General features: G+C 41.9%; 1 protein-coding gene and 2 long non-coding RNA genes across 4 annotated transcripts in view; all 3 read right to left on the bottom strand.

Moving 5' to 3' along the window:
- Positions 1-1,907, bottom strand: part of LOC116695671 (uncharacterized) — an 18,741-nt gene extending 16,834 nt beyond the window's left edge. The window contains exon 1 of the long non-coding RNA XR_004333521.1: positions 1,822-1,907. This is a non-coding gene — a long non-coding RNA (uncharacterized LOC116695671). The remainder of the gene's footprint in view (positions 1-1,821) is intronic.
- Positions 1-4,704, bottom strand: part of LOC116695603 (kinase suppressor of Ras 1) — a gene marked incomplete at its 5' end in the record, with an annotated part of 81,929 nt that extends 77,225 nt beyond the window's left edge. For both annotated transcript variants that reach the window (XM_032525990.1, XM_032525991.1), the window contains 1 exon segment: positions 4,303-4,704. In XM_032525990.1, coding sequence (XP_032381881.1) covers positions 4,303-4,494 — 192 coding nt within the window.
- The window catches only part of LOC116695664 (uncharacterized), an 813,105-nt gene that overhangs the window by 360,639 nt on the left and 439,772 nt on the right, over positions 1-12,694 (bottom strand). The window lies entirely within an intron of this gene.

Here is a 12,694-nt window from a genome sequence, read left to right as displayed (position 1 = left end):
GAAGAAGAAGAAGAAGAAGAAGAAGAAGAAGAAGAAGAAGAAGAAGCTTCAGCTGGCTGCCACACACCACCTACAGCAGGAAGTGATGCCTCTGAGCAAGAGGACTGTGCGTGAGTTCCCCGGTCAACCAGAAGCGCATGGTGCGAGTTTATGTTGTAAATATGTGAGAAATCAAAAAATGAATATTTTGGTTTGTGATTCCAATGTCTTGGCGGTGGTTTGAACAAAGGGTAACCCACAGTGGCAGCAAGACTTGCTACATGCATATTTCACATTTATTTATATATGTTTTTGGTGGTTTTGTGCAGTGGTGGAGGAAATATTCCAATTTTTTACTTCAGTAAAAGTTCTAAAACCACACCGTAAAAATACATATTACAAGTAAAAGTCCTGCATTAAAAATGTTAACTTAAGTAAAAGTATGTAAGTATCATCAGGAAAAATGCATTAAAATCCTTACATTTTCGAAAATAAAAGATCAAAACTGTTCTGTCGATCAACTAAGTGATGCAGAAATAATGTGAAAAGTAATTAAAGCTGTAAGAGGAATGTAGGGGAGTAAAAAGTACAATATTTATATCTGAAATGTAGCGTAGGACGTAGAAATTGGCATGAAAAAAAGACTAAAGCAAAGTACCTCAAATTTGTACTTGAGAACAGCACTTGAGTAAATGTACTTGGTTCCACCACTGGTTTTGTGTTTTATTGAAGCTGCATTTTATTGTAGTGTGCTGAGACAGACTGTGTAACTGAGCAGCTTACAGACACACTGTTGTGACTTTGTGAAAGTGTGGAGGAACCTATTGTTATCAGTGGTGAAAAACATAACTGATGGGTGACATCTTGAACTTTTGACTGTCCCCTGTCTGAACTCTAGAACCTTTGACTGTCCCCTGTCCCTGCACCATTTTCCACAATTTCATCCAAAATCCAATCCGCAACATCTGACATTAACATTCTGTGGGTTTCAGTAATGACTTCACAAAGAAGGACTGGGGACAGGCCGATTAAGAGGTAAATGAAAGGACAGGAAAAGAAAAAAAGGAACTGTCAAAACTATGAACCACAGTTAGTACATCAAACCGCCCTCGCTCTTCCAGCTGTAAAGTGAGCCCCAGCACAGCAGCATGCATGTCTCCAAATGTCTTTCACGTCACTTGATTTTCTCGACAAACAGGACCTGCTCAGAATGCGTGGGCGAGAGCCACGGCTTAATTTAGCCTCTTACCACAGACACGTACACAACAAGGGCTCAGCCCGAGTGAGTGAGCAGCAGTCACAACACACTGCTCTGATGCTTCACATGCATCCAGCACAAAATCAGACAAGAAATCCATTTTTATACATTTTTTAACCTGGGGGCCGTTTCACAAAGGCAGAATTTATAAATCCAGGGTAACCAATAAAGCGAGGATTGACCTAGTCTAATCTGTGCGGCCTGGCTTGGTGCGTTTCACGACGGCCAAACCCGTCTGAGGAGGAGTGACTAGGTCGAGCCAGGCTGAAGTAATTCGGATAGATGCGCATTTACGACTTTCCTTAACAGACCGCGAGGTCGATCACAGATTTACTGATGCTAAAATGGAGAATAAGCATTGTTCATACTTCATACAGAGTGAGCAGCAGCTTCTTGTGGAAGTATGATAACGTGAAACATTATTTGTAAAAAAGGAAACGCGGCCGCTTTGATAAAACAGCGAGAGAAAGTGTGGCAGACAATCGCAGACCGACTGACTGCGTCAGTAGACTAAATATATACATTAACTGACCACTGCTCTGAACTGAAACCCTCATAATCATACTATTCAATGATTCGGAAACTAATCACTTGCACAAATTAACAGTTGTACTCTTTGCCTTAAAAGTAAGCAGAAGATATAATCTTGCTCAGGAAATTAACCATGAAGATCAATATCTCTTTCACTCTGTTTCTGTTCTCTGTCGTATCAAGACTATCTCTCCACCGTTACATATTCCATATGTACGGAGGTGATCCCCCCTGAGGTCAGGTACCGGCTTGCACGGCCACGCCCTATACTATTTTCTATAAAGCACCTGTTCTGGCGTGGAACCACTGATTGTTTGATCTCCACCTGAGGATTATGGTTACGTGTGTGCAGACAACCTCATAGAGAAAAACAGGAAGTTTGGGTTGCAACAGTGAATCTGCTTACCTGTTAAGGTAGGAGCCTGTCTGTGGGCAACCTCTGTGGATTGTTGTTCCAGTGTTGCAAACAAAGTAGCCTACGTGACAACAGTTTTGACTGTCTCCAGGAGTACGTATTCAGCGGCTCTTTGCCCTCCCGGCTCCGGCCAGGCCGGCATCTCTCCAGTGTAATCAGACGCTGGAGTCCCTCGGGCGTATTGCTGGCCGTTCACGCGCCCGGGGAAAATGAGTATTTAAACGAAAGTTGGGTATCGGACAGAAAAATACACTTTCCTGCCGAGCTGGCGTCTCTCTGCCTCGGGATAAAGCCCGGGGTGGTCAGATGCTGGAGTCCTTCGGCTGGCTTGCCGGTTTGCACGCCCAGGAAAAAATAAGTTTGGTGAAGTTGGCCGTTTGCAAAACCGTACGTTACATTTCCTCGACATCTAAAATGCTTTTTTTATATATTGCCCTTAGTAGCAGACTTAATTTAAAACACAAGCCACTTAATTATCCTTTTCTATTTATCTCAACAACGGCCGTAATACAAGTAATACAGCTTCTTCATCAACTGGATCGTCGACAAAAGGAAATGACATGTTTTGAGAAATGTTCAATAGTCTGCCTAACACATTAATAAACCATGCAGATAACAAACTGCGCCAAAATGCGCCCGATACAGACTGAATGAATGAATGGAGAAATGAAAGAGTGCAGTGTCAGAGGGAGGAGACTGAGAGAAGAAAACCTGCTCCCGACCAGGTTAGGTCCACAGGCTCTGTTACCATAGTAACTGACTCTGAGGTTAAGTTACCTCTCTTTCTGAAACAGGCTGGAGTTATCCACCTCTCTCAGGTTTGATTAACTTCCCTTTCTGAAAAAGAAAACCCAGAGCGTCCCTCATCTCAGGGTTAACAAACTTGAGAGTTTTCACTAAACCTGCTTTCTGAAACAGACCCCTGAACACACCTTCCTGTAAGACCAGCACGCCCATGGGCGCCGAGATGGGCACAGGTGCATTTGCCGTTTAAACGGTGCGGGCGCTGGATGGAAAATTGACAACTGGGTCGGTCTTAAACTAGCAAAGACACTTGGGTGCAGAGCGTGCGCCCCCTCCCTCTCCCCTTTCATGTCTAACATGTCCTATCAATAAAGGCCTAAAATCGCACAAAATAAATAAATAAGGTTGGTACTCTGTTCATAGGTTGCGCTGGTAGCAACCACAGTATTTTTTTGAGAGATTTTAATAGTGTAAAGCGACACACAAGACCTAACATCCAGTAGTGTAGTCTATTGTATTGGAGTGGGTATACTGTAGGCTACTGTATAGCCTATTTATATGATTGGGGGGGGGGGGTCTGGGTGCCCTTCCCCAGGGACATTTTCAGTGTCAAAGACTTCATTTGCTGAATTTTGATACATTTTTATGCTGCAATTCACGGTTAAAATACATTTAATTTGCCTATGCAAAGAAAAAAACACAGATGACAATTTAAAATATATCAAAAATATACTGCGTATTCCTGCGTACCACGTAGACTAGCCTACACCACTGACATGACAAAATATGTGTTGGCATATTAACAACATTAACAAGGCCAGGCCAGTGTGACAGTGAGTGAGCCAGCAGCGTGCATAATACCAGCACCCTGAAACTGAAGCAGCGAAATGGAATTCAGCCCTTTTTCATTGTATTAGTCACACCTGTGCTTATTCAGTAGCTAATAACATTAGCTACATTAGATACCTCAAGCCTTCCCTTTGGAACGGGCCTACATTCAGACTTGTGACTCTGTTTAAAGTTAAGTTAAGTTAAGTTAGCACCATAGCAACGAATAGAACGTTTTTGGTAACCAAAAGATACAAATAATAGCCTATTAAAATGCGTGCAGCCTCTTGTGTAATGAGAAAAACGTTTAGTGAACATCTGTGACAGGTGACAGAATTTAATGGGTGACAGAATACGGCGAAACGCCCGTTTCCAATCAAGCCTACTTGTAGGCTAAAGGAGTGTAACAAGCAAGAAGCTGGCAGACTTTTAACACACCGTCTGCGGTACCGTTAGCTACCATAACACCATCACATAACTTGTTGAAGACTCGAGAACCAGAGCAGGGGCGCGAGCAGCATGTTTCCTCTACCGTACCGTAGCCTACCTCTAAAGTGCGGATCTCCCGCCGGGTGAAGTCGCTGGATGCGGCGCAACTGGTCCTGAGAGCCCGCAGACTGGAGAGGTAGATGTCCACCAGGTTCTGGATGAGTCGGCACTGCTGCAGAGCCTCCTGAGCCCCTTCGGTTTCTGTCCTGCCGTGGACCATGCTGTCTCCACTGGCCGTGTCTCTGTCCATTCCTCTACATCGGCGCGGGTCGTGTCACACAGCGACCTGAAGACGAGTGGAACACTGCTGCTTCCTCTAAAGCCAGCATCGTCTCATAACCGTTTCCGCGTTTGGGTCTCCCACAGCCTCCTTCCCCGAGCTAACCGAAGACACAACAAGACGGCTGCAACCTACAAATGTAACCAACGACTTAAACATGTATAGAGGCAACACTGAGGGTAGAACTTAAGGCAATAGATTTATGAAGCACTGAAAAAAGTTAAAGTGCTCAGAGAGATACAAAAAAATACAGTGAAATGAATACTCGAAAAATGTAATGGAGCTAGCCTACAGCCTACATGAGAAATGAAAAACAGAGAATGTATCTGTTATTCTCTAACAAAATGTCAGTGGAGGGGGAATATGTATGGTAAGGGAGGGGGAGCTCTATTCCATGTTGGGGTAACAATTTAATGCAATCTTGATGCAATTAACATTAACATTAACATTGGTTTGAATTCTTTTTTTAAGTATAAGATTAATTTATTTTAAAACAACATAGCCTACAGCCAATATAATATATGGTGAAAATGTGCACCAAACAACTTGGATTTATAAAGCAGGCATCTTCAAAACATTAATTTCACTTCTTTAGTCTCGCATTGCAATCTCTACAGCACTGGGTGCACCACACAGGATAGGAGAGAAAAAAAACACTCTGGGTTGTTTGCATTTCTGTGACTGTAACTTTTATATGTTTCTGAAACTGTGTAATGTTCCATCTGATGATCATAAATGACCTGTAACAGCAAAAGAGAGTAACAGTGAAAAGAACGCTTGTCTCTGCCCAGTCCGATTTTTTTCCCACGAAGTTACAAAATGATTTACGGCAGGTAGGCGGCGCTACAGAGCACACATTCTGATCAAGTGGGTGAGCCGGCCTCGACAAAGCGTAGCTCCTACGGCGCCATTTTTATGCGACCTAGCACTCACCTGCCTTTAGCATTCCATTGACTGCCATTCAGTTTGACATCACTTTGGCTGTGAATAACTAATTTGTCCATCGTTTATTTCTAAAGAAACACGACAATGTATAAAAGGCTCTGTTACCTCGCATCTCAAGTTATAACTCTGTAGCAGCCGTTTTTGTAAAAATAGGCTAACGATTGTGTCATAACCACGCAACTTGCTGTTGCATAGTAGAGTAGTAGTAGTAGAAGCTTGCAGGCTGTTTGAACTTACATGAGCTGTTTAGGTTTAATTACTAATGTTGACTAGCATTGTAGTTAGCAATAATTAGCCTGTGCCTATGTTATCTCATTATACCTATGCTCTCTGTCTCTGCAAGACTGGGAATGATTGAGATTTCTTGAGATAACTTTCAGACAGGTTGCCCAAGTCACATCTACGTCGTCAAGCTCAGTTGGAGGCTGCACAGTAACACTCAGTTATCACCGGAAAAGTTATAATAGACTCCACCGGTCTCCGTTAGAAACAACGGCGTCACATTGTCCATTTCTTATCCTGTCTATGATTCTGATGGGTCACAGATTTTGGCGTGACACCGGAAAAGCCTGTGAGTATCCACCCAGGTAAAAGGTAGCAAGAGATTTCTTTAAATAGGCCTAATGTTATTTTAGAAGTTATCTGTTGTAGTTATGGCTTATGATTCTGAAGAAGCACCATCACAGAAAAGATTGAAACAAACGAAGAATAACTAAAAAGGAATATGACAGATGGAGACAATTACTGGATTGTAAATGATTCAAAACCCACCCGAACTGGCCCTCAGGTACATGGCTATTTCATTCATTAAATACCTTTACAATGCACAATGTGGTTGTAGTCAGTAGCCAACATTAAATGACGTCCCCCTTCCATTTAGCATCCGGTTTTCATTTTGTTTCAGTGCGTACGAACGTATTGAGCTGCCATGTCCTTTTCCCTCGTCCCCCTGTACCTGTGCAAACCGTCCGTGGGTTTTGATGAAATGCACTATATTAATCTAAGTTATTACATTGGTTGCTACAACAAACTCTTAATGCTTTGGCCCGTTACACAGTGACATGATACATCCAAAGTATGCAACGCCTGAAATACAAGGATGCATCTGTAACTTATTCTCTTATTGTAAATGAATGCCAAACATTCACCGCAACTGTATGACCTCCCATAACCAGTAATACAGCACCATAAAGAAAAGACCTTAACAACAGCAGGTGTGGGAAAAACACTATCGCTTCTTTATCAAAAGCGGCCGCTAGAATCAACACCAACTAAAAGTTACATACAGCCACTTTAAACCAATCACATTTGTTTTGGACTCCGGACGCAGCGACTGTGGCTCTGCTAAAGAGTCTAGGGATGAAACTTGTTACGGTGGAACAAAAAAAACACCACATATGCGCCACATAGAATATTACATGAAGTTAACTGTTGACACAATACAGTACCATGAGCTATTTTAAATTAGCTGAATACATGGTCAAACCTCGTTTGTGTCGCTGTGTGTAAGTTGTCCACAGAAATCCCACCAATCACTCCCAAAAGGTCCCAGTTAGAGAGCCAGAAACATGTTCTTTGAAAATCTTTACAACCATTCCCCAAAAGAACCAAGCAGGCCTGCCTTGTTGCAGCGTCCTCATATTCTTCAAAACTTGTCATTTTCAGCGTGTATAGCTTGCAGACTCTAAGTTGTTTGTTGGAATTTTGAGAACAGAGTCTCAAAGAGCAGAAGGTGAGGCACTTATCCTGGAAATGTACTCTGGTTGATCCAGACTTCAAGATACCGTGTCTTTTTTTTCTTCTTTTGTGAAACAATGCACTTAAAGTTTTACATTTAAAAAAAAAGAGTGACAACAACTGAATTCATCTTTGCATTTAAAAATAGTACATTTTAGATACAAAAGATATCAATAATATATACATATTTGGCCCTATACAATTAAAAAGTGGATTATACTAATGCTAAAAGAGGAACAGCAAGAACAGTTGGTTAAGATCAACACAAATACACATACACACAGCTGAACTGTCAGACCAGATGACAAACAAGGCAACGGCATAGACATGTATATTTTGGTGGACATGAACAAAAACAGCATTGCTGGAACAGTAACAATCCACATATTATTTCCCTAATTATACAATAGGACAACAGACACACCAGACAGACCAGAGCACAACAAACACAGACAGAGACAAGAAGAGACAAGAACATAAAAATCAACGTGTCTTCACAACATGTGTCTTTTACAAACACAGTTACAGTTTTTCTCACTTGCTAAAACACAGTTTGTGAAACTTGCTCCATTTTCTGAAAACATTAAACTGCTCTCAAATCATACACCAAAAAATAGAAAACACATATAGGAAAAACAAAACAAAGACATATAGTAACAAACATGTCGTTCTCAGGGAGAAGTCCATTTTTAATCTCTAATTAAACTAATTACATATTTTTCGGTCATTGTCTTTTGATGAACGAAAACGTGTTCTATCAGAGTAGCTCTTCATTGATCAGAATTTACTACTCTGCTTTGCTCCTTTTTTTCCCTCCTCCTTGTACACCTATTTGTGCATCTCACAAACTTGTCCTTTGTGATATTGTAATTTGAGTTCTTTGTTGATATGAACCTGCAACCAGTCAAAATCTATTGACTCACATTGTTTCTCCTATCCATTCTCAGACTTTCTCCTTCCCACCTTATACCTGCTCTCTGAACTGCCTTATATTAGTTGTTTCAGAATCCGAATCAGAAATACTTTATTCACATCATTTGAAACAAGTGAAATCGATTTTGAGTGATTGTGTTCAATCAATGACATTCTCTATTTGTATTCTGCATTCCAATGCACATGAATGACATGTGCATTGGAATGCAGAATGGGTTTTGAGAATAAGAATGTGTTCAGAGTTTTGCTGATAAGTCTAAGTGAGATTTGCACGTTGTGTTTTAACCATGTGAAATGGTTTAAGGTACTGAGAACTTTGTACAGCCAATGGGTTTTAGTGTTTTAGCAATTGAGAAAAACTGTAAATAGAATAGACTGCCATGTGCTGTCTGAGTTGGTCAATGGAGAATCACATTAAGAGTTAAAATGGCACATCACGACACGTATCCAGGCATGTCCTTGAACCAGTGCAGCGGTGGATCAAGCCCTCCATGAGCTGTACAGTATCCTAAATCTCCACCATCTGCTGTTAGCTGAACCTGCTTCCTGTTTCTCTGTGGAGGGGGGAGAAGAACACAGACATGTCACCACAGTGGTTCAGTGAAACATCACATTGTCATCGCAGAGTATTATGGTGCATTCATGCCACCTGGGAATATCAGGGACCGCCCCCGTGATTACGTTGTTTTTCCGACTGCCAGCGTTCACATGATGCGTGTTCTTCTTCTGTTATGTTGACGTTTGGGATAACAACTTGTTGCATGACAGCCGCCAACTGATGGGCGTAGCCTAGAGTATCAAGTGTGTGAAAACATGGACGCCACAATAACAAAGATTTGCTGCTGTTTTCTTATGCGAGCATACACACAGCACATGGACAGGTGTTTATGTTGATTGCAGGACAATGAACGGGAAAGGACACGGATAAGGTTTTGTTTTTTCTACATAGGCCTATTTATGACTAATTTGAAACATGTTATGTCTGTGTATGTCTCATGGCAGAGGTGTTTGTCCACAGTAGACTGTTTATTGTCACTGAAATATCGTTCAGTGAACCAAAGATGCCTACATCAAACGGCAGTTGTCACCAACTGGGAAACTCTGTTAGCAAAATCTAGCCCCAGTTTCCCACCTCGGATTTCCACAGGAAGGGACGTGAATGATGACATTTTCCCTGGGAAAAATGTTTTTCCGATGCCCATGAACATTCACCCTAATTATGCACTTAGCCAAGTGAAGTGGTGCAAAGAGCACAGAGAGTGGGCCTCTGAGTCATTATGTCAGATGAGTTGTTCTGCTGTTGACTGGATGAAGGCTCAGCTTCCATTATGGCACCTTCCTCGGTTATCTCCTCACTCTAAAACCACGTTACTCGGATTTCTCTTGTCATGAGTCCCCCAACTCCAAGTAATCTTGAAGTCATTTTTAACTTCAGCACACAAACATGGCAAGAACACTGTGTGAGCGTTTAGCTACCCAGGACACATAAAGTTGTCCTGGGATCACACAAATGTTTCCCATTGAAATGCATTAGTATCAAATTCGGGCTCACCACCACAAAAAAAAACAACATAGACGTGTCCTTGTATGAATCAATAGATTAAATAAAGAGACTATTTCTTGAACTGCCGTGAGACGGGGTGCAAAATTAGAGCTTGTCACCTGTCCCAAAACTGAGAGAGCTGCTTTGATTGGATCGCAATGAGCCCATGTGACTTGCAGACAGGAAAAAGAGAAAATAACATCTTAGCTACTTTTTGTGATTTTGTGTCATTTAAATCTGCATTTTCAGTGTAGTTTCATTTACTCTGACAGTTTGATGCAGCAGAGAACTATTATTATTCATTAGTTCAGTGTTTTTCAAATTAGGGTGGACCTACGCGTACCCCTAGGGGTACTTTGGAGCTCTGCAGGGGGTACGTGAGATTCTTTTCAGCAATTCCTCACACTATTATAATTCATTAATTTAGTAGTTCTTAATATTTGAAATGTAGCTTTTAAGTGTTTTTCAGTTACAATATTGTTGCTTAGTAAATCAAACACTGATGATGGCTGCATTATGCCTTTTTATGTAGGTTTTTATTTTCTACATGTGTACATTCCAAAGGTTATTTTAGTCACGCAACTTAAAACTCAGATGATCCGGCTGAATTTCTTGCGGCACCGGAGCAATCTCGGAAGTGTAATTGGAAGACAATTTCTTTTTTAACCCGTGTTAGCTGCACCCCACCTCTTGCCCCTGGAATTTTCCAGTTCTCCTAAAGTTATATCATATTGCAAACAGCATACTAAATATGACGGCTGTATTATTTGCTCCCCGGTTTTCTATATGCAGAACCACGGCATCGAGGAGTGGGCTTGAACAGGCGGTCAGAACCTGCTCATAGCAGGTAGGTGTACAGGTAACTCTTCCTTTAATAACACTTTGAATCACATTGCTATGATAATTAAACACAATCTCTTATGTGAATAAACATAAGTAATCATAAACATAACCACCACTATGGACCCACAACATATACGTTTAATAATGTCATACAAAAACAATGCATAACACTCAGAAACACTGACTTGATTCAAGATAATTTGGACATTAGTTGGACAACAGTTGATCTTTGAGTCTGTCAGAATGTCTTTTTTTCGGGTACCATGTCCTATTGCACCCTGTGCCTCTGCTCTGGATATTCTTAACAAAAACAAACGTTGTATTTGTCTAAATGATACGATATAGTAACCTTTGCCTGTTTCCACGTCCATCAGTATAATCTTATATTCACAAAGTATATCATTGCTGTCAGGGACAAAACCTTGCATGTCCAAAACTCTTGTTTTTTAGGGAAATGAAAAAAAGCTATTTTTGCCTCAGACAAGGTCAGATGACATTTTCCTCGTCACTGTTCAAATATTTGTTAAACCCACAGACAGATGCAAAGGGAGACCAATAGCACTGATTTAAAAGAAATGAAAATGACAAAACATGGACATACACGGTTTCTGCCACGCTCCCCATTCCTGTGTAGGGTACAGGGTATTATTATTTGCTTTGCTCTACATTGCCCTTTGGATGAAGTCCTGGAGGTGTGTGGGCGTGAGGTGGCCAACCTGTTGAAAAGAGCCAGTTGGAATGGAAAACAGCGCCCTCTACTGTGACTGCTGCAGGCTGACCCCACACGACCCCTCTACCCTCCTACTTCAGCAAGTACTCAACACAGATGAACCGTGCAGCCTCCAGGGGGCACAGGCAGAGCTTTAAACCCATCTGTAGCTCAGCGTGGGCTCATATCCCTGACCTGACATGGAGATCACTGAGCCTGGTGGAGAGTGACACATTGTGCAGTATGATGGTCAGTCGGTTCTGTGCCCAGTGGGAGAAGAACCCCCTTGCGTAGCTGCGTAGCTCTGTCTTCCCCCCAGGGGCCTATTCTGGGATCAGAGCTTTAGGCGTGCCTGGAACCAGTATCTAAGATTATTCTTTGGGCATTTTCTACCTTTAATCACAAGGACCGCATGAAAGGGGGAGAGAGAGGGCGATGACATGCAGGTTGGAATCAAACCCCGGTCCTCTGCGTCAAGGACTAAACCTAAACCTAAACCTCTATTATTCTACTGGGCTAACTGTGCATTTTAACATCATTTTGTGCTGGGGGAAACTGAAAAAGACACCAACCATTCTGATGACCTTCCTTTAATGCGAGCCACAGGGCCATTACTACTAAGGTGAGTTGGTAATACAAATTATACAGGATATTAGATTTTATGAGATTTTGACCAATGGCTTACAAGCACTATTTTCTGAAAATGGCTCTGAATGTTTTTTTTCTGAATGATCTAGGCTTCTAGCTTCTGGGTTTAGTTTCACAAGGTTGTGATATTCCTAGAGAAGAACTGAAAAACGGGCTCAAATCGCCACCTTATTTATGACGGAGCAATCTTGAGGGTCATGTTATCTCTCCAACAGAGCTCACGATATTCTTTCGCATGAGCGGCTACTGTATGTACGCCGACAGAATACCTGCAGCCTCTGCTGGGCCAACGCCCTCTCACTCACTGCATCCGTGCAGCTGCCTGTGTGTACATGCTCGGGTTAGGGTGTTCAGCCGCAGGGTGTCAGCATGAAGGATTGCCAGGGGTGTGGAGTGGAATGATACAAGCAGCTGCTCCACAGCCCCTGAAACTAGCACATCATGCAGCATTCTTTTGCAATCTGCACTCAACCCACTCAGCCTCCTCTTTCTGACACTAACAGCTTCTTTTGTTATCAATCTTTATGTTTGTTTGTGTACTGTTTGTGTGTAGCAATCACCAAGGTACTGTACATTCCGCGTGTGCATTACTATTGTAAATAGTTTTTACATTTGTACTTTAACATGACGGAAACTGAATCCAAATCTATATTAGATATGGTTATCAGTGTATTCCTGATGAACAGCTACCAACATGTTTGTTCTAGAGCCTTCCACCAGGGCATGTTTGATGCTGTTGTTTCTGTGAGGAGAGCTCCGCCTGCATGGCGCCACCCAGACAGACACACACACACACACACACACACACACAC

Source organism: Etheostoma spectabile, chromosome 9 (assembly GCF_008692095.1).
Source record: "Etheostoma spectabile isolate EspeVRDwgs_2016 chromosome 9, UIUC_Espe_1.0, whole genome shotgun sequence".
Lineage (NCBI taxonomy): Eukaryota > Metazoa > Chordata > Actinopteri > Perciformes > Percidae > Etheostoma > Etheostoma spectabile.
This window is presented reverse-complemented; position numbering and strand designations above follow the sequence as displayed.